The sequence below is a fragment of the Garra rufa genome, chromosome 13, assembly GCF_049309525.1.
Source record: "Garra rufa chromosome 13, GarRuf1.0, whole genome shotgun sequence".
Lineage (NCBI taxonomy): Eukaryota > Metazoa > Chordata > Actinopteri > Cypriniformes > Cyprinidae > Garra > Garra rufa.
The window spans coordinates 2,203,814-2,224,863 of record NC_133373.1 but is presented as its reverse complement, the minus strand read 5'-3'; the positions used below and the strand labels follow the sequence as shown (position 1 = coordinate 2,224,863).

Sequence of the window (21,050 nt, the reverse complement as noted above, 5' to 3'; positions counted from 1 at the left end):
CTGCGCTTTTACTAGGAGACCGTTTCAAAACGCTGAGAGATGAGGCCCTGTACCTCGTGAATCCATAAAACGTCCCGTAAGAGGGTTAATGGAGGGCTAGATGTCAGAGGAACTCCCTGGATGCCCTTTGCCCCCTCCAGACGCCCCTTTAGCTCAGCATTGCAGATTGAGAACGAGACTGTGAGGCATCCTGCACAGCGGAGGAGGACAGGAAGCCAAGTACAAGCTCAAAGACCACAACTCAATGCATTGTTAAGCAAAGCTGCACCGGGTATCTGCAAAAAATACTATCACATACACAAATCCCACATCCTCTGCCTGACTTCATGACTTCAGGGCCAAATGTGAGCGAAAACAACAGGGATCCGAACTCACTCTGATCCAATGATGAGTACACAATACAATATTGTGGCATTTTCAAAGCACGCTCTTAAAAATAAAGGTGCTTCAAGATGCCATTGAAGAAGCTTTTTTGTTTAAATGGTTCCATGAAAACTTTCTTTGTGGCGAAAAAAGGTTCTTCAGATTATAAAAAGGTAAGGAAGAGAAAAAGCCTTTGACTGAATGGTTCTTCTATGGCATCGCTGTGAAGAAACTTTTAATGAACCTTTATTTTTAAGAGAGTTTAAGTATTCGTTCCAAATGAGAGGAAACACATTATTTAACATATCTTTTTTTTATTCAAAGTATTTTTACTATTTGACATTACAGCCATAAAGCCAACAACTACAGACAAAAAATACATAACTTATTATTTCACATGATGGATTTTTTGTATTTTTTTGTATCATTTTCTATAAAACGTCTGATGAGCGTCAATACTGGCTGCATCTTTCTTCTTAAATTGGCTTTGATCCTAAATACGCTAGAGTCTAATACTGTATATATTTTTAATGCATACACTTCATTGTTTGTGTGTGTTTTTTTACATTTCCAGCACAATACAAATGTGAAAACATCAGAAAAAATAGAGCTCTTCTCTTTTTTCCGCAGCAAAGGAAAAATTCACAATCGGTTACGTAAAACAAACCACGATAGCATGTAAAATATTTTGAAATAAAAAGAAAATACAGTTTTCAAATACAACCAAACAAATAAAAACACTACTTAAATCGTCTCATACATAAAAATCTACAAAGAGTTTCTGCAGTGAAAATTTCGGCTGAACGGGGGGAATGATAATGATTGTTTTGAGCTTTCAAAAAATGCAAGTAAACAATAAATACAAACAATGTGCTTCATCCCTATAGACATATTTACACAAGTCTTTGGCTTATGGTCATCGTCTGCTACCGAAAAACAAAAGAACACATAAGAAGCCAGCCATTGGTCTTCTGGAGCCAAAGTTACACGCTCTCCATCAATGAATAAACATGTTTGTTCACGAGTACTACTATATATATGCTTATTAACAGGAACAGTGATAGACACAAAGAAATAAAGAGCGTCTTCGGCATGCAACAGCTCGGGCTTAGTGTTTCAAATGGCTGCACAAAAAATAGAAAAATAAAAAAAAGTTTACATATATTTATAAAAAAAACATGACCTCGACCAGGTGGCCGGCACTTGAATTTTTTATGAAAGTCGACACAGATGCACAGACGGAGATATTTATACGCCACTCGTGTCACATGTAAAATAAGCAGTGTGTGTTCCTGCAGAAACACAAACACGAGTCCGTATGAGATGACGTCTCCATTATGATGTCTCGATGTACTCCAGAGCCAGATCGTAGCAAAAGCGGTACTGCTCCTGCAGAGCGAGAGGGAAATAATGAGCTTTACTCTCGAAACAAAACACAACAACAGTCCAGACTTTAAGCAGAGGCGAATATGAGCTTGACAGGTGCACCGACTGACTTTCTGAAGAGCTGCAGAGGATGTGGTGAAGCTCTTTGAGCCACAATAGATTATTATGAAATATCGAGCCCTAATACACATCTCATGGAGTTTTTCTTACTTACTTGCTAAATGGCCAACTAACATACAACTTTCTCAATAATAAAAAAAAAATACAATAAATAAGGAAAAATATAAAGCATAAATTAAAATCTATGATGATTTTTGGCTTGCATTATATTAGACTATTATTCAATGTTACACGTTTACATTTTTATTTGTATTTACCTTGAAATTTCAGTGCTTGACTCTTATAAAAGTCAACATATTCCATTTTTATTTCCTAAATTCCTAGTATATTATGTTTATTTGTATTTATTCATATTTTTTAAAATTCTACCTTTGTATTTAATGTTACTTGTATGCACTACGGGTCTGAGAGTAACGCAATTTCAATTCTCTGTATGTCCAGTACGTGTGGCAGAATTGACAATAAAGTTGACTTTGACTAATCAGAGTTTTTCATTGTTTCTAGTAAAATATCGTTACCCTTAAAGAAAAAGTTCACTTCCAGAACAAAAATTTACAGATAATGTACTCATCCCTTTGTCATCCAAGATGCTCATTTCTTTCTTTCTTTGTAAATAAATTATGTTTTTTGAGGAAAGCTTTTCTGGATTTTTCTCCATATAGTGGACTTCTATGGTGCCCCGAGTTTGAACTTCCAAAATGCAGTTTAAATGCAGCTTTAAAGGGCTCTAAATGATCCCAGACGAGGAAGAAGGGTCTTATCTAGAGAAACTGTTTTTTTAATTGCAATTTATATACTTTTTAACATCAAATGCTCGTCTCGTCTCTCTGCGATATGCATAAGTAGTCGGTGCATCTCTGTTTCAAAACTGTTAGGGTAGGTCAAAAAACTTGCATCTCATTTTCTCCCTCAACTTCAAAATCACCCTACATCGCTGCAGAAGTACTGACCCAGTGTTTACAAAGTGAACATGCAAAAAAGATCAATCACCCTTAACAAAAAAGGTAAAAGAGCAATGGGAGAAAATGAGATGGGAGTTTTTCAACATACCCTAATTAGCATTTGAGGTTAAAAAGTATATACATTGTATTGTTTTTTTTTTTTTTTTTTTTTATAAAATAACTGATGGTTTCACTAGATAAAAGCCTGTTTCCTCGGCTGGGATCATTTACAACCACATTTGGGATAGTTTGAAGCCACATTTAAACTGTGTTTTGGAAGTTCAAACTCAGGGCACTATAAAAGTCCACAATATGGAGAAAAATCCTGAAATGTTTTCCTCAAAAAACAATTTCTTTACGACTAAAGAAAGCCAGACATGAACATCTTGGATGACAAGGGGGTGAGTACATTTTCTGTAAATTTTTGTTCTGGAAGTGAACTTCTCCTTTAAATTAAGATAAACTGACTTGAGATGCTGTGTATTCAGAGAATGTACCGCAAATGCAGTTTATTTTCTCAGATCACACACAGCATTATATTACGTGTCTTAAAGCAAGAAAAATCGATTTGCCAGTGGGAGAAATTTTAAGCACTGTAAAAAAATGCATCTTGTTTTAAGGATGCTGAGATATTTAACAAGACAAAAAACAATGCGGTTGAACTTTATTTTAAGTCATGTCGTTCATGTTCTCACTATAGTGTTAGGGGAAGGGTTTGGTTTAAGGTTAGTTACTGGTAATTCTGCCTAGTTTACTAGTTATTACTATAGTAAGTGCGTAAGTATGTTTCTATGTGACCTAAAATGTAGTATTTCTCCAGTGATTTGCTCTGCATGATGACACTGCTGACGAAAGCATAATGAGTGTAGATGTTGATGTATGAGGTGGTGTTCATACCGGGCTGTCCACCATATTGGGCTTGCTGTTCCTCAGACTCTTCACAGCATGAAAGACGTCAACAACATTCTGCCGCTTTATCATTTCACACACAATACTGATGGCACAGAACATCCCACTGCGGCCGCCTCCGTTCCTACAGAGATGAAGAGAGACACGTGTGAAATGAGGTGTGTATCTGCACTCCAGCACACTTTTCCAGTGTGTGCAAACGTCCTGTATCCAGACTAATGTTACCACACATGGGTCAATTCTCTTGGAGAAACTCAAAAGCCATGAGAAATCATTAGAGTCTCGTGCTGCTAGACTTTTAACCACTTGCCTTTTTTTCTACTATTAACACCTTGTTTTGCTCACTGGGTTTTCCCTTGTGAAAAAATAGTTCATTGTGTCAAATGTGCACTTGTTCCATACTTCAAATCTTAAAAAAAAAATTTACTTGCAGATTATATTACTTAGGGATGCACGATATTTATGGGTGAAAATTATGTCATTTTTATTGCTCCGATAAATAAATGAAATCCGATCCGATAAAGTACCGATTAAAGGCTTGCGGCATTCTGTTTTTATCTCGATTCTGATGTTTTATTCCCCGTCTTGTACGATTTGGTTGCTGCACACATTCATAATATGGTCAATAAGAATGGACTACACGTAAGCTTTAACAGACATTTGGACATCTGACGTTAGTCCATGATGCACTTTCATTTTTTCCAGGTTGACAAATGTCAAAGCATTTTATTTATTAAGAATTGTGGTGCCTTACACAAAAAATAAAAACATTGCTATGATTGTTAGACCCAGATATATACAGTAATATACATTTCATTAGTTCATCTTAGATTTTGTATTCTCCTGGGTGCACAAAATTATCATATAAAAATATGAACGTACTGGGTATCGGTATCGGCCACAAGAAGGACTTAATTATCGGCTATCGGTATCAGTAAAAAAATGTCCATATCGTGCATCCCTAATATTAATCAAATAAAAAGGCCACTTAAATGTACTTAATAAGATGCACTTTCATGACTATGTTTCTAACACACTTAAGGCAAGGCAAGGCAAGGCAAGGCAAGTTTATTTATATAGCACATTTCATACACAATGGTAATTCAAAGTGCTGTACATAAGAGGAATAGCATAAAATCATAGTCATAAAAATTTAAAATAATAATCACACAAACAGAAGAACATTTTAAATGATTTTAAAATTGATTTAAATTAATTAAAAACAGTAGGAATGGTTAACAATAACAACAATAAAAAACAGAAAAATTGATTTTAAAATTAATTTGCACAGTAAAATGATTATACATAAAATAATGCAATCTGTTCGGACGTAGCACAGTGCTCATTCAATAAATGCACAACTAAACAGGTGAGTTTTGAGTCTGCATTTAAATGTGGCTAATGTATTAGCACATCTGATCTCTTCTGGAAGCTGATTCCAACTGTGGGCGGCATAATAGCTAAAAGCGGATTCCCCTTGTTTTGTGTGAACTCTTGATATTACTAACTTACTCGATCCTAGTGATCTGAGTTGTCTGTTAGGTTTGTATAAAGTGAGCATATTTGCAATGTATGTAGGTCCTAGGCCATTGAGTGCTTTATAAACGAGTAGAAGTACTTTAAAATCTATCCTAAACATAACTGGAAGCCAGTGTAAGGACCTGAGGACTGGTGTAATATGCTCTGATTTTCTTTTCTTTTCTTTTCTTTTTTTAACTTAAGTATCTTTTAAAAGTGCACTTTGTGATAATGTCAAATTAACAGTTTTAGAGTACATTATAAATCATGTTTTAATAATCTTTTGTCATGCACTTATTTTGATGTGTTGACTAAAATACTAAAGCACATGTAACATACTCGATTTGAAACTTAATATTAACATTTGTAGTAAATATTTTTCCTAAATCCTAAATGCACTAAAATGCAACTTCATCATTACAAATGTGTAATTACAAACACATATAAAACACAAAAGACACATTTAAATAGAAAAATATAGATCTAAAATATAATTAAAGTATATTTTAGCTTATCATAAATGCTTGTCAGTACATTCAGCAGCAAAACTTGATAAATAAGATAACTATAACTTACATATAAAATGCACTACGCATAAAACTCCTTGAGTGGATCAAAAAACTGTATTTAATATCATTTTAAACTATAATATATTTTCATTTCTATATTTGCCTATACTTGTTGAATTCATTTAAAGCTTTGATTATCTTATATTGTAGTTTTTTAATATTTGTTTTATGCTTGTGAAGCACTTTGAGTTTCATTTTATGTAAGAAAATATTATTATTATTTTTAATTTCTGTAATAAGTGTTCTTTCAAAAAGTATGATGTAAAAAGATTAATAAAGCTTTAAAGGGACAGTTCACCCACAAAAAAAAAAAAAAAAAACATTTGGTGAACTACACTCTTAAAAATAAAGGTGCTTTACGATGCCATAGAAGAACCTTTTAATGTTTGAATGGTTTCATAAAGATCCTTTAACATCTCATGAACCTTTCTGTTTCACAAAAGGTCCTTTGTGGCAAAAGAAGGTTATAAAAAAGGTTTTTTTAAAGAATCCTTGACTGACTGGTGCTTCATTTTTAAGAGTGTATCCCTATAAACAACCTATTCTATAAACAGAATTTTAACCACTATCAATTCAACATTATTTTATGTCAAATCAATTTTATTTATGCATAAATAATTTAAGAATAAATGCTTCATAAACAACCACAAAAAATGGACTTGATATATATAAAAGGAAAGGTCATAGTTTGTTTTTATGTGATGTGTAGGTGTGGGAAAATCTGATATCAGTAAGAGCAGTATGAGAATTAAGACTGACAGGAAATACTGACATAAGATAATAGATTTTGTGGTCTGACTTCCTGTCCTTTCACAAGTAATACTGTAGCTACTGATTAATACAGGAACAGCTGCTTTTGGTCACTATACTCATCTGTACTCACAGGCAGTGTATAATAGTGCGTCCATCGCCTTCCTCACATTCCTCCTGCCATTTGTCCACCTGGAGGATCAGCTTGAGGAACGAGCGTTTGGAGGCGGGGACTTCTCTATGACCCACCCATCCCAGGTACTGGAACTGACGGACCATCAGGTACCCTTCCTGAGGCTTAGGACAAACACACACATGCATGTCAATGTAACAATGCACTTCTAAACAAGACAGCTGTATGTGTTCTGCACAAAATGCAGAAAAACTCACCCTGGTCAGGTTGCATATCCTGAAAAGACGGCTAATAACATCACAGTCCATAGAGCAGGATATGCAGTCCACCTGTACAGGACCGTATCTTAGCATTCCCTCCTCCGGCCAGTACTGAGGACAACCCTGTACACACAGATTACACATTTATCAAACAAATATAGAAGTATTTTCCACTGACAGTAACCCTGGTGTTGCATTAATGAAGTAGCTCACCCTGAAATTCTCTTAAATCAAGAAGAATTTTCTAGACGAGTAAAAATTATTGTCTTGTTTTCAGAAATGTCTTCTTTTTCCTTGAAGCAACTTAAATAATCTGCCAATGGGGTAAGAAAATCTAATCTTGTTTTCAGTTTGAAAAAAAAAAAAATTCGCTTACCCCATTGGCAGATTATTTTGCTTGCTCTAAGCAAAAACTCACATAATTTTATAAAGAAAATAATAATAAAAAATCTAAGTAAGAAAAGTATTTTTTGCAGTGTAGATGAGTGTGTTGCTTCTTCAGATTTGTAGAAATGTAGCATTCCATCACTTGCTCACCAATGGAGTGAATGGGTGCCGTTAGTAAGAGAGTCCAAACAGCTGATAAAAACATCACAATAATTCACTAATAATCCACACCACTCCAGTCCATCAGTTAACATCTTGAGAAGCGAAATACTGTGTGTTTGTAAAAAACAAATCCATCATTAAAATGTTTTAAAGGTGGGGGTCCAATGCTGTTTTAATGCATGTTAAGTTATTTACACTGTTAAAGAGTTGGATTCTCATGCTAAACATAGCCAAAGTGTCAAAAACGATATGGATGTGTAACAGAGTATTTCTGTTTCGGAAAGTTTTTTTCAATCATGGCCTTTCATGACGTCCTGAAGGGTGAAACTCCTTGTATGGGTATTTCTCCCGGAAAAGTGCGCCCATGCACACCTCGACCAGAGCGAGCTCAAGAGCGCGCCCATCAACGCGCGTCATTTGGCTGCACTGCTGCACGGGTCTCACTCGGGAAGAATGTCTCTAAAGAAGTGTGGTTTTGGTTGTAAGGCAATAATAACCTTGCTCAGTTTCCCATAGAACCCAGTATTAAACATTAGATGCAGATTGTTTTTCCGGGGCAGAAACGTAGTTTTGCAAGTGTGTTTGTTGACGAACGTTTTATAAACAAAGCCCAGTTCGACGCTGGATTTACACATCGTTTGATACTGAAAGATGGAGCGGAATCCTGTTCATGATTCAGAACTGCAACTGGTAAGTGAAACGGCATCAAATGTATGTGTTTCAATTCGTTGCGAGCACTCTTTAGCTCCACCCATGCCGCGCCTCCAGGAGCTCGGCTATTTTCGGAGAGAATCGTAAAGCTGTGTCTTTCTTTTGTAAATATGATACAACTAAAGACTTTTTGGAGATATGAAGGATGCAGTACTACTCTATAGGTACTCAAGATTAACATGAGATTGGGCTAAACTTCCCCCTTTAACTTTAAACCATCATTTACAGAGAAATGTGCACAGATCAAGCTACAGTTTAAAGTTAAAAAACGTCTTAATGATAGATTTGTTTCTTTCAAACACATAGATTTAGACTTCTCAAGATGTTAATTGATGGACTGGAGTGGTGTGGATTACTTGTGGATTTTTGTGATGTTTTTATCAGCTGTTTGGACTCTCATTCTGACGGCACCCATTCACTGCAGATGATTAATTGTTGCATTTCTCCAAATCTGATGAAAAACTAGTTTTTCAGAGTGCGAACCATCTACAGTCTCTTCTATACTTTATTGGTTTTCACGCACCTGGACTTACGATTAGCCTTCATCTGAGCGCAACAATATTTCCTTGTCTCCAAATCTGATGAACAAATAAACTCATCTACATCTCGGATGGCCTGAGAGTGAGTAAATGTTCAGCAAATGTTCATCTTTGGGTGAACTATTACTTTAAACACACCAAAGAACTGCTCACACTGCAAAAAAATGCATTTCATACTTAGATTTTTTGTCTTGTTTCCAGACAAAGTATCTAAAAATTCTTAAATCAAGAGGGGCTTTCTAGACGAGTAAAAATTATTGTCTTGTTTTTAGAAAGAACAAGTCAAAAGTAAGTGCGTTTTGGTTTGAAACAAGCAAAATAATCTGCCAATGGGGTAAAAATTGGCAGATTATTTAGTTTGTTTTACGCAAAAACTCACTTAATATTGCCTTGTTTTTTCTAAAACAAGACAATAATCTTTACTCGTCTAGAAAGCCCCTCTTGATTTAAGAATTTTTTGATATTTTATCTAGAAACAAGACAAAAAATCTAAGAAAAGCATTTTTTGCAGTGAGGACAATGATATGTAAGTGCTATGACAAGTCTCAGTTAGCTTAATGCATTATACACAATGTTTAATTTATTAATTTATAATTTATTATATAATAAATAAAAAGAAAACAGATAAAACAGATAGAAGATACAAAAAGAATAGATAAGCTAGTTTTTTTAAAGAACAGAATTAGAATAGAGAGTGCTGGAGTTAGAGGGTCAAATAATGATGTGTCCAGTCAATAACTAATTGATCTTTCATGTCTTCTCATTCCTTAAATATACATTGCACAAACATTTTATAATGATAATAATAACACAATCTCACCTGAGCCAAATCGATCTCGTTTAGCATGACGATGGAGGTGCATCCATAATCATACACCAGCCTCCAGAAGTCCTTGACGGTGTTGGGTAGCGGATGTTGGGTCACGATGAACGCGGCCGGCTGCCTGTAGCTCTGTGTAACATAGAACATAATGTACTTCCTGCAAACACTCTGCTTTGTGACACTTATGCACAACCAAGACGAAGATGGGACATTTTCAGGATGGCCGATGTGTGAATGTGTATGATCATGCAAGGACCACAGTGAGCATTCGACATGAGAGAATGATATAAACGTGTCGTTTCCTGTGTGTGCGTGTCTTTGTCCATGTGTCAGTGTGTGATAGATGTACATCTCTGAAAGTGATTAAATGCATTCTTTTTTCTCTGCATGCTGTAGCAAACCCAGTATAGAGAGGTTGAATGGAAAGTGCTGACATACCACTAAAGCCACGAAACAAATCCAGTCTAACAGAGGCAGAACTGAATCAGAAATTACCTGGTATTCTTCTGACGGCTTGGTTAAAAAAAGTCCAAGAGTTTGTGAAGCGTACGAGGAAGCGATTTTAAAATGACCCTCTAAAATCACAACTTTTTGAGTTCAGCTGTCAAACTAGCTGATTCTGGCTGTGCGATCACCATCTCCTAGGGTCAGAGGTCATCGGCTGTGATCTACAGATCTGTTTTGGGACATCACTGACCGAACATGCTCTCAGATACTGTATACAGAAGACTGTGCACATTGAAAAGCAGTGCTCTACATTAGATAGACACGAGCTAATTCACTATAGTGCTTGCACAAACAGCCATGACAAATGAAGCGCTAGGAGATGGATGCACTGTCACTCAGCAGATCAATCTAGATACTAAACAAATACATTCTCAAATTAGAAACTGAAAATTCACTCGCCCTCGTGTCATTCCAAACCCTTTTGTTTTGCTTTCTTCTGTGGAAGACAAAAGGAGAGATTCGGAGGAATCTTTAAGCGGATGTTTTCCATGTAATGAAACCATGCAGTGACCAAAAGCTGTGATGCTCAAAACACACTAACAGTAGTTTACATGACTCTAGCTGCCATTTGGTAGCTTTGGATGAGGAACAGATTCGTATCACAAGTGTTGTGGTCCTTGCACACTGAGTCTGAAATTTTTGTATGCGTTTTTTCGCATTGGTCAAAATTTGTCACACATAGTGACTCTAAAATGTCAAAACACCTCTCAAAATGCTTGCTATGGATGCAAAAAAAATGCAGACCATTAAAAAAAGGTCATGCACACTTCGTATTTGTCATCCTTTCTGTTAAAATGCTTGCAATGGATGCGAAAATGCAGAATATCGAACCTGATCCTAATTAATGTAATCAACAACATGAGGCTGTATTAATTTTTTAATGTGCAAAAGTTTTGGATGAGAATTTCAGACTTAAGGTCATTGCACAGTCCGATCGTATGCGTTTGTGTTTTTCGTATTTGTCATCGTTTCCTATTAAAATGCTTGCAACTGATGCGAAAACTCAGAAAGTCAAACTTGATTTAGGTAAATGTGATTGACACAATGTGAGACTGTATTTATTTTTTTAACGTGCAAGTTTTGGACAGGAACTTCAGACTTAAGGTTATTGCATAGTCCGAAATTTTCGTATGCATTTTCGTTTTTTTTTAAATTTGTCATCCTTTCTGTTAAAATGCTTGCAATGGATGCGAAAATGCAGAATATCGAACCTGATCCTAATTAATGTAATCGACAACATGAGGCTGTATTAATTTTTTAACGTGCAAAAGTTTTGGATGAGAATTTCAGACTTAAGGTCATTGCACAGTCCGATCGTATGCGTTTTCGTGTTTTTCGTATTTGTCATCGTTTCCTATTAAAATGCTTGCAACTGATGCGAAAACTCAGAAAATTGAACTTGATTAAAATAAATGTGATTGACACAATGTGAGACTGTATTTATTTTTTTTACGTGAAAGTTTTGGACGAGAATTTCAGACTTAAGGTTATTGCATAGTCCGAAATTTTCGTATGCATTTTCGTTTTTTTTTTATTTGTCATCCTTTCTGTTAAAATGCTTGCAATGGATGCGAAAATGCAGAATATCGAACCTGATCCTAATTAATGTAATCGACAACATAAGGCTGTATTAATTTTTTAACTTGCAAAAGTTTCGCACAAGAATTTCAGACCTAAGGTCATCGCACAGTCCAAAGTTTTCGTAAGCGTTTTCACATTTTTCGTATTTGTCACTGTTTCCTATTAAAATGCTTGCAATGGATGCAAAAACACAGAAAATCAAACCTGATCTGAATAAATGTGATTGATGCAATGTAAGGCTGTATTTATTTTTTTAACGTGCAAAACTTTTGGACGAGAATTTCAGACTTAAGGTCATTGCACAGTCTGATCGTATGCGTTTTCGTGTTTTTCGTATTTGTCATCGTTTCCTATTAAAATGCTTACAACTGATGCGAAAACTCAGAAAATCGAACTTGATTAAAATAAATGTGATTGACACAATGTGAGACCGTATTTATTTTTTTAACATGGAAATATTTTTGAGAGGAATTTCAGACTTAAGGTTATTGCATAGTCCAAAATTTTCGTATGCATTTTCGGGTTTCCCCTATCGTCATCCTTTCCTATTAAAATTCATGCAACAGATGTGAAAACACAGAAAATCGAACCAGATCCAATTTTTTTTTTTTATGACAGACAAAAGTTTCGGAGGCATTGTGCAAATGTGATTGACACAACTCTGTGTGCAATGACCTTCAGTGTTCAAGGACTTTTATTTATGGACTATATTTATGGTGGTTTCTTGTCCTTTTTTAGAGCTTGACACTAACTGGTCACCATTCACTTTTGTTGTATAGAAATGAACATCTCCAGTTGTTTTCCACAGAAAGATGGAAAAAACACTATTCAGATTTGGAATGACTTGAGGGTGAGAAGTGATGGCAGAACGTTCAGTGTTTAGATAAACTTGTCCTTCAATAAATGACAAAATTAACACTTTATAAGCAAGAGATTCACACTAACACTTACCTCGCTCTTTCCAATAATGTTACCCAAATAATTTGGACTTTATCATTTTTTGAAAACCCAAATGAAAGAAAGTTCAATTTAGGGCCACATACTGTACAGCCATCAAGAAGAATGAATGAATTATGCTACTGAAAAGAAGCTAATTTTTAATGCTTTATTAATTCAAGACAAATCTGATCTACATGACGCTACCAAAACGTTACGTGGCTCATAATACAGCAGCTGGAATAGGTTTGGAAGTGGCTCAGGCTAACATCTGTCCCACTCAAAGGACTTGCCACCTGGATTTGTCTCTAGCTTTCTGTAGCTCCGTTCCAAAATCCAATGAGAGATCTCACTGTCTACTATCTACACTGACAGCAGCATGGAAACTCACAAATCACTAATCTGAGATGCTGCACATCGGCACACAAATAAGGGACTGACTCAATAGAGTTTGATGTTAGCATGTCGCATTAAGAATCCATAGCACAAATACTAGAATGAAATAATTCAGTTTGTATTACATGTTTATTACACTGTTGTTATCAATACGTTTACTACACATTTTAGTTTCGGTAATACTAAAAGAAATTTGGTGATACTAAAAGACTGATCTGATCTGATTCACGCAATGCTGACTAAAACTAGGTATCTCAGAAGGCTGCTGCCTTTAAATGTTGCCTCCATCAGCGGCTCACTAGGTTTTGGAACAGAGCATGTCTAACATACAGAAGACGAGGAAAAGTGAGAGCGAGAAAGCCATACTTACATCCATGAGTGCTGCATTGATGTAGTTACTGCTCTCTCCGTCGATGGTGATGAGGAAGGGCAGACAGCGGTCGGGCGGTAGGTTGTCCATGAAACGGTTCTTGTCGTGATTTCGAGGAAGGAGTGCAATGCTGCAATCTTCAGGCTGAGGCTGAGGGGTCACTGAGTTCAGCGTCTGGACAGGAAAAAGTGGACGAAAGCAGGTGAGGGCTAATTCTGCTGAGAATGGAAGCAAGATCTTCACTAATCATCCAAGATGTTCATGTCTTTCTTTCTTCAGTCGTAAAGAAATTATGTTTTTTGAGGAAAACATTTTAGGATTTTTCTCCGTATAGTGGACTTCTATGGTGCCCCAAGTTTGAACTTTCAAAATGCAGTTTAAAAACAGATTCAAACAATCCAAGCCAAGGAGGAAGGGTCTTATACAACGAAACGATCGATTTAATTACAATTGATATACTTTTTAACCTTCAATGGCTCATCTTGTCTTGCTCTGGTTCGAGACAGTTAGGGAATGTGGAAAAACTCCCATCTCATTTTCTCCCTCAACTTTTTTGTTAGGGTGTTTGATTTTCTTTGCATTTTCATTTTGCAAACACTAGGTTGGTACTTCTGCAGCGATGTAGGATGATTTTGAAATGATTTTTGAAGTTGAGGGAGAAAATAAGACAAAAGTTTTTCGACATACCCTAACTGGAAAGAAAACAGAGCTCAGACAGAGCAAGACAAGATGAGTGTTTGAGGAAAAAAAAAAAGTATATTAATTGTAATGAAAAAAAAAAACCCAATACAGTCGTTTTACTAGATAAAACCACATTTAAACTGCATTTTGGATGTTCAAACATGGGGCACCATAGAAGTCCACTATATGGAGAAAAATCCTAAAATGTTTTCCTCAAAAGACTATTTCTTTACGACTGAAGAAAGAAAGACATAAACATCTTAGATCTGTGAATTTTTGTTCTGGAAGTGAACTTCTGTAACGTCAAAGGCCATGTGTCCAATCAAACTCCACATTTTGAAGCGAGTCAACTGAACCAGATGCCAAAATAAATAGGTTGTGAGACAACCAAAACATGAAATTCATTATTCATGTTCTTCAAAAACATGAATAAAACGAAGCAAGAATTCGAGTATACAAAACTATACTAGAACGCTTTAAATAGTGTTTTGTGCTGTGAATTGTAACCTACCAAGAACACAGAACCACCAAAACCACCAAGAGGTGTTAAGAAACCAAACACTCACTCAATGATGCTGCATATTGTTAAGCCTTTGCAGCTCATAGTAATATAAATACAATAATGTTTGATTTTAAGGACATTTTGAACAAAGTTGTATACATGTTTTTTTTTATTTTTTTTTATAACCTTTATTTAACCAGAAAGAGCTCTCTGAGATTAAAAATCTCTTTTACAGGAGTGTCCTGGCCAAAATGTGCAGCAGTACAATCAATAACATCACAGATAAACATCACACAAACAGACTAAAAAACATTTAAAAGCAGTTGCATATTGTTAGATCAACTTCCATTTGCCGGATAACTGATTTAAAATGATCTAGAGTCAGCAGATTTTCTAATTTTAATTTAGATTGGAGGAAATTCCAATCAAACGGCGCTGCATACATAAAAGACTTCTTACCTAGCTCAGTTCGGGTAAAAGGAACAGAAAGAGTATAACAATTTTGCGAACGAAGAAAATATTTCTTGGTAATTTTCTGTTGCATTAAACAACAGAGATAGGAAGGCAACAACCCCAGGGTGGCTTTGTAAATAATTAAGTACCAGTGCATTTTTCTTCTGGTAGACAGAGAAGGCCAACCTACTCTATGATACAAAATGCAATGATGAGTTGAGGATTTACAATCTGATATGAACCTTAGAGCACCATGATAAACGGCATCTAAGGAATGTCCATGTAAAGTCTGGGTAATGAAGGAAAGCCAGTAGAAAAGCACAGCTATAAATAACAAGAAACAGCATTTGTTGGGTACCTGGAATTCATCTTTGAGGTGAGAGGAATTACTCTGAGAATCGATGCGGATCATGTCGTAGTACGCAGCTTTGAACTCGCACACGGGAATCGCCGTCTCGCCACACAAACACGCCTCCAGGATGGCATCGTGGATGAAAATGTACTGCTCCTGGAAGCCAGAGGAAGCCAGAGGTTGTTTGTCGTCAATGCATATGCTTTTATTTTTGACAACCTTTTGCAGAACATGTAGAAGACGTAATTACACGTATAACCCTCAGAGTGCCACTGTGGCAAAATTGCAACTCTTGTATAAAGCAATTAAATAATAGGGTACAATGGGGCTAAAGGTGCCTTTGATATTACTTTCCTCTAAGCCACTAGATGGCAGAAAAAGTGGCGTGGCACTTTCCAAAAGATCCGCTTTTCAAGATACACGTGCAAATTATGGTCGATGCTTAATGCGATCGCGGGCAGCAACGCAAGTTGATTCTGTGCTTACTTGATCTAATATTTGATGTTTTTAAAAATCTCTCAAATTCTTGAATATATTTTGAGACAAAGGTCTTCTTAATGATTTCCAGTTTTGTTTAAGAAATGTAAAAGTATGGTATTTGGGTTAAAAAGCCCCCCCGCTGTTGGGGCTAGAAGGCACAACAATTAACATGATTATTAATAGACTTTTCTATTTGTTGACACGACATTGTTAGATTCAGATGGTAAATATCAGATATTATGTTGGCTGTCCATCTTAAAGATAATCATCCATGTTACGAACGAAATGATCATATTTAAAAACATGCTATTAATCATAGCATATAATAAAATATCATTTCTTGTTGCAACTGTAAATCTATATTAAATTACTATGGGATCTTGTTCAACGCTTTCAGAATCTTTACATTTTAAAATGTATTTTAAAATATGTGACCCTGGACCACAAAACCAGTCATAAGGTAAAATTTTACAAAACTGAGATGTATACATCATGTGAAAGCTCAATAAATAAGCTTTCTATTGATGTATGGTTTGTTAGGATAGGACAATATTTGGCCGAGATACATCTATTTGAAAATCTGGAATCTGAGGGTGCAAAAAAATCAAAATACTGAGAAAATCACCTTTAAAGTTGTCCAAATTAAGTTCTTAACAATGCATATTACTAATCAAAAATTACATTTTGATATATTTATAGTAGGAATTTTACAAAAATCTTCATGGAACATGATCTTTACTTAATTTCCTAATGATTTTTGGCATAAAAGAAAAATCAATAATTTTGACCCATACTATGTATTTTTGGCTATTGCTACAAACATACCCCAGCGACTTAAGACTGGTTTTGTGGTCCAGGGTCACATATATGTTTTATTTTAACATTTTAATGACAGTATATTTATTGAACAAAAATGTATTGTTTTATTTATCAAAATAAGCAGAAAATAGTACAAACGTCGCTAAAGTGATTGTTTTGAACAAGCATTAACTTTAGGCATTAACTATTAAAAAAACATTATTTTAGCTAAAGTATTGTATCAGTACTGTGTGCCCCACTTGCCACCTAATTTATACGATTTTTAAACAACTTGTATGATTTATTTTCACATACAAAATCTGCTCCATAAATGTGCAATTCAAACTTATACATTTTTCTGCAATTATACACTTTGGGCACAGTAAAAAGCTTTTTTTTTTCTTAGGGTGTCTTCAGCCCCATTGTACCCTACCTATTTCTTTAATTAACTCTGAATTCAAATATTCAGAAATGCATTATAGCGGCATGGCTGACTGCTTTTCTGTTGTTGTTGCTGTAAATACTGCAGAAAAGCAACAGTGGCCCTTAGTGGTCAGGACTGAGGTTTCATTCTTCTAGATGTTTTATAGAGGAAAATCTTAGAGGACCATGATGTATCATGATTAAAGCACACCTCAGTCTGAACCATGTTGATTCGTCTGGAGCGCAGAGCTTTGACGCAGTTGTAGATGTCCACAACCCCCTCTCTCTCTGCCATGTCCAGCATGATGTCAATCACGATGTAACATCCTGTCCGACCGGCTCCCGCACTGACATGGACAAAACAGGGAAGAAAATCAATCATCCGTCTTGTATTGATTTCATTACTGATCAAACAATGGCAGGTGAGAGACAAGAGCATGTGTCTGTGAGCAGTTCTATAAATGCTATCAGAGCTATTCGTAAAGCTTCATTTTTGTAAAAAGGTTTAAAGACATTTTTCTGATTAAGAATAAAGCACTTGTGAAAAGATGCTCAAAAAATATTTGTTGTTGTATTTACTTATTATTAGCTAAAGATGTAGTTAATTCACTGTCTAAAGCAGTGGTCCTCTCCTTCGCATGTTTAATATTTTAAAATCTACATTTTAAAATATTAAACATTTGTACTACACATATTTCACGGAATAATTGAAAACGTTTATTTGGTCGTTTAGTTTCTAGAAGTTTCTAGAAGAAGAAAAAATTGGAACTATTTAACTACTATATTAACTGTTTAAAAATAAAAATAAAATTTATTTTATTAATTTTATTATTAATGCTAATAATTTTGTGTCCTGTTTCCAGCCAAAATATCTTAAAAATTCTTTCTAGATGAGTAAAATCATTATCTTGTTTTCAGAAAAAACTCAAAATTAAGTGCGTTTTGGCTTGAAACAAGCAAAATAATCTGCCAATGGGGTAAGAAAAAAAAATAATTTCAAACAGAAAACAAGATTATTTTTGTTACCCCATTGGCAGATTATTTTGCTATTTTTCTAAGCCAAAACTTAATTTTTACTTGTTTTTTCTGAAAACAAGAAATTATTTTTTTACTTGTTTAAAAAATCTTTCTTGATTTAAGATTTTTTTTGACATTTTGCCTGGAAACAACCCTAAGAAAAGCAGTTTTTTGTTGTATAAATACAGCAACCAACATCTATTTATAAACAAATAAGTACACATTGCTTTAAAGTCAAGTAAATTAAAGTGTTTACATATTAAAATCAAGAACAAAGAAATACATTACATGTAATACAGCATTTTTATTATTACACTGCAAAAAATACTTTTCTTTGTTTTCAGCCAAAATATCTAAAAATTCTTGAATCAGGAAGGATTTTCTAGCCAAGTAAAAATTATTGTCCTGTTTTTAGTACAAACAAGTCAAAATTAAGAGCATTTTTGCTTAAAACAAGCAAAATAATCTGCCAATGGGGTAAAACAAATAATCTAGTTGTCCGCTTGAAATAAGATTTATTTTTTTACCCCATTGGCAGATTATTTTGCTTGCTTTAAGCAAAAACTCACCTCATTTTGACTTGTTTTTACTAAGAACAAGACAATAATTTTTACTTGGCTAGAAAATCCTTCCTGTTTCATGAATTTTTTGATATTTTGGCTGGAAACAAGAGAACAAATCTAAGTAAGAAAAGCATTTTTTTTGCAGTGTATTATTATTAGTTAGCCATCACTAATTAGTTTTCTTTTTCTCATTAGTATTGCTGTAGCAGATCTCTTACACTTGCATTTTATAATTCGACATACACATTTTTTTCTGTCTCATCTGCTGCTATTATTTTCTCTGTCAATCGTTGCAATCCACGTTAGAAACAGACCTGGCAGCATAATACCATGACAACAATGAAAGTAGCAATCAAAGACTGCGACGATGTTAACCAGTTGAAAGGAAAAGAAAGCTGCATCATGGGCTTGTTCTTTTTTTGTGCACGCATGCAATGCAGATGAGACCACATCCTGTTCTTGGGGCATGAACGACAAGGCAACGTGGTAATCTAAAATGGTAAAATAGTTTCTGCCAGATGTGTTAAACAGGCTGAGAGTCATAAGCACAAAGAGTCAAAAGACCTGCTGTGACTGACCAAGAGTATCAGATGTGGACGCTGGTAGATTGAAGTGTGAGAATGACAAAACAACAGAACCAACCACAAGACTATTTGCATATGCAGATGAGCTGTGGTAAGACCCTAAGAACAGGAAATGATGTCACAAACAAATGACAATGCATTCTCCTCTACAACACAAAAATCAATTCCAACAGAGTCCAGAGTCGACTTTGCATTGCTTCAGAGAAGTAGATAGAAAATGTCTAACTGTGGATCTGTGGTTTCTTTTGATGTTGTACTGATGCATGAAAGAATAGCTCCAAAAGTTGTTGAAAATGTACTCCCCCTCCCTCAGGCCATCCAAAATGCAGATGGGTTCGTTTCTTCAATAGATTTGGAGAAATGTAGCATCATATGTGACCCTGGACCACAAAACCAGTCATAAGGTTAAATTTGACAAAACTGAGATGTATACATCATATGAAAGCTCAATAAATAATCATTCTATTGATGCATGGTTTGTTAGGATAGGACAATATTTGGCTGAGATACGTCTATTTGAAAATCTGGAATTTGAGGGTGCAAAAAAATCTAAATACTGAGAAAATCACGTTTAAAGTTGTCCAAATTAAGTTCTTAACAATGCATATTACTAATCAAAAATTACATTTTGATATATTTACAGTAGGTATTTTACAAAAAAATCTTCATGGTCTTTACATAATTTCCTAATGATTTTTGGCATAAAAGAAAAATCAATCATTTTGACCCATACAAAGTATTTTTGGCTATTGCTACAAATATACCCCAGCGACTTAAGACTGGTTTTGTGGTCCAGGGTCACATATCACTTGTGGTCAAAAATTGATTCTCTTCAGTGAATGGGTACCGTCAGAATGAGAGTCCAAACAACTGATAAAAACATCACACACTACTCCAATCCATCAATTAATGTCTTCAGAGACCAAAAGAAACAAATCCATCATTAAGACATTTTAACTTTGAACATTTGCTTCTGTTGCTTGATCTGTGTAGATTTCTCTCCCGATTCAGACAAGATGACTTTTCACTGGAGAAAGCAGTATTGTGGATTATGGATTTTTGTTTTTATTGTATTTTAGCTGGAAGCAGCTGTTTACGGTTTAATTAAAATGCATTGATGGATTTGTTTGTTACAAACACTTAGCTTTTTACTTCACCAGATTTTTGTGATGTTTTTATCAGCTGTTTGGACTGTCATTCTGACGGCACCCATTCACTGCACTCCATTGGGTGAAAAAAGTGTAAAATGATAAATTCTTCCAAATCTGTTTCCATGAAGAAACAACACTCATCTATATCTTGGATGGCCTGACGGCGAGGACATTTCCAGCTAATTTTTGGTTGAAATATTCCTTTAACAAAAGTTCTGAAATCTTGCCTTAAAACCAGTTTAGAACAATTATGAAGTTTTAAGTAGCTACTTTTACGCATAAAAACTGTTGTAAAATTGTACATAATTTTCTGTTATTCACTCATGCTATGGATTTCCATAGATGACATTTTCCCCGGAGAGAGCAATATTATGGATTATGGACTTATATTAGATCTGCCTTGATGGATTTGTTTCCTACATACACTTAGCTTTTTACTTAGCCAGATTATTGAGATGTTTTTATCAGCTGTTTTGACTCTCATTCTGATGGCACACATTCACTGCAGAGGATCCATTGATGAGCAAGTGGAAAATGCAAAATGTCTCCAAATCTGATTCCATGAAGAAACAAACTCATCTTTATACTGAATGGCCTGAGGGCGAGGATGTTGAAAATTCCTTTAAACATGGAGAGAGTTTGGAAATCTGGCCTTTAAACCGATTTAACACAATTATGACGTATA

The 21,050-nt window shown here is 35.0% G+C and overlaps 1 protein-coding gene across 16 annotated transcripts in view; it reads right to left on the bottom strand.

The window, feature by feature from the left end:
* Positions 1–703: 703 nt before the first annotated feature.
* ptprk (protein tyrosine phosphatase receptor type K) overlaps positions 704–21,050 on the bottom strand; it is a 222,837-nt gene continuing 202,490 nt past the window's right edge. For 9 of the 16 annotated variants that reach the window (XM_073817109.1, XM_073817117.1, XM_073817114.1 and 6 more), the window contains 8 exons: positions 17,262–17,397; positions 15,356–15,505; positions 13,362–13,535; positions 9,569–9,700; positions 6,947–7,072; positions 6,690–6,853; positions 3,708–3,843; positions 704–1,752 (listed from right to left, as the gene is read on the bottom strand). In XM_073817109.1, coding sequence (XP_073673210.1) covers positions 1,699–1,752; positions 3,708–3,843; positions 6,690–6,853; positions 6,947–7,072; positions 9,569–9,700; positions 13,362–13,535; positions 15,356–15,505; positions 17,262–17,397 — 1,072 coding nt within the window. In that variant the 3' untranslated portion in view covers positions 704–1,698. Of the gene's footprint in view, positions 1,753–3,707; positions 3,844–6,689; positions 6,854–6,946; positions 7,073–9,568; positions 9,701–10,066; positions 10,085–13,361; positions 13,536–15,355; positions 15,506–17,261; positions 17,398–21,050 lie in introns of all 16 variants that reach the window. The other 7 variants (XM_073817108.1, XM_073817107.1, XM_073817113.1 and 4 more) reach the window with 1 other exon arrangement.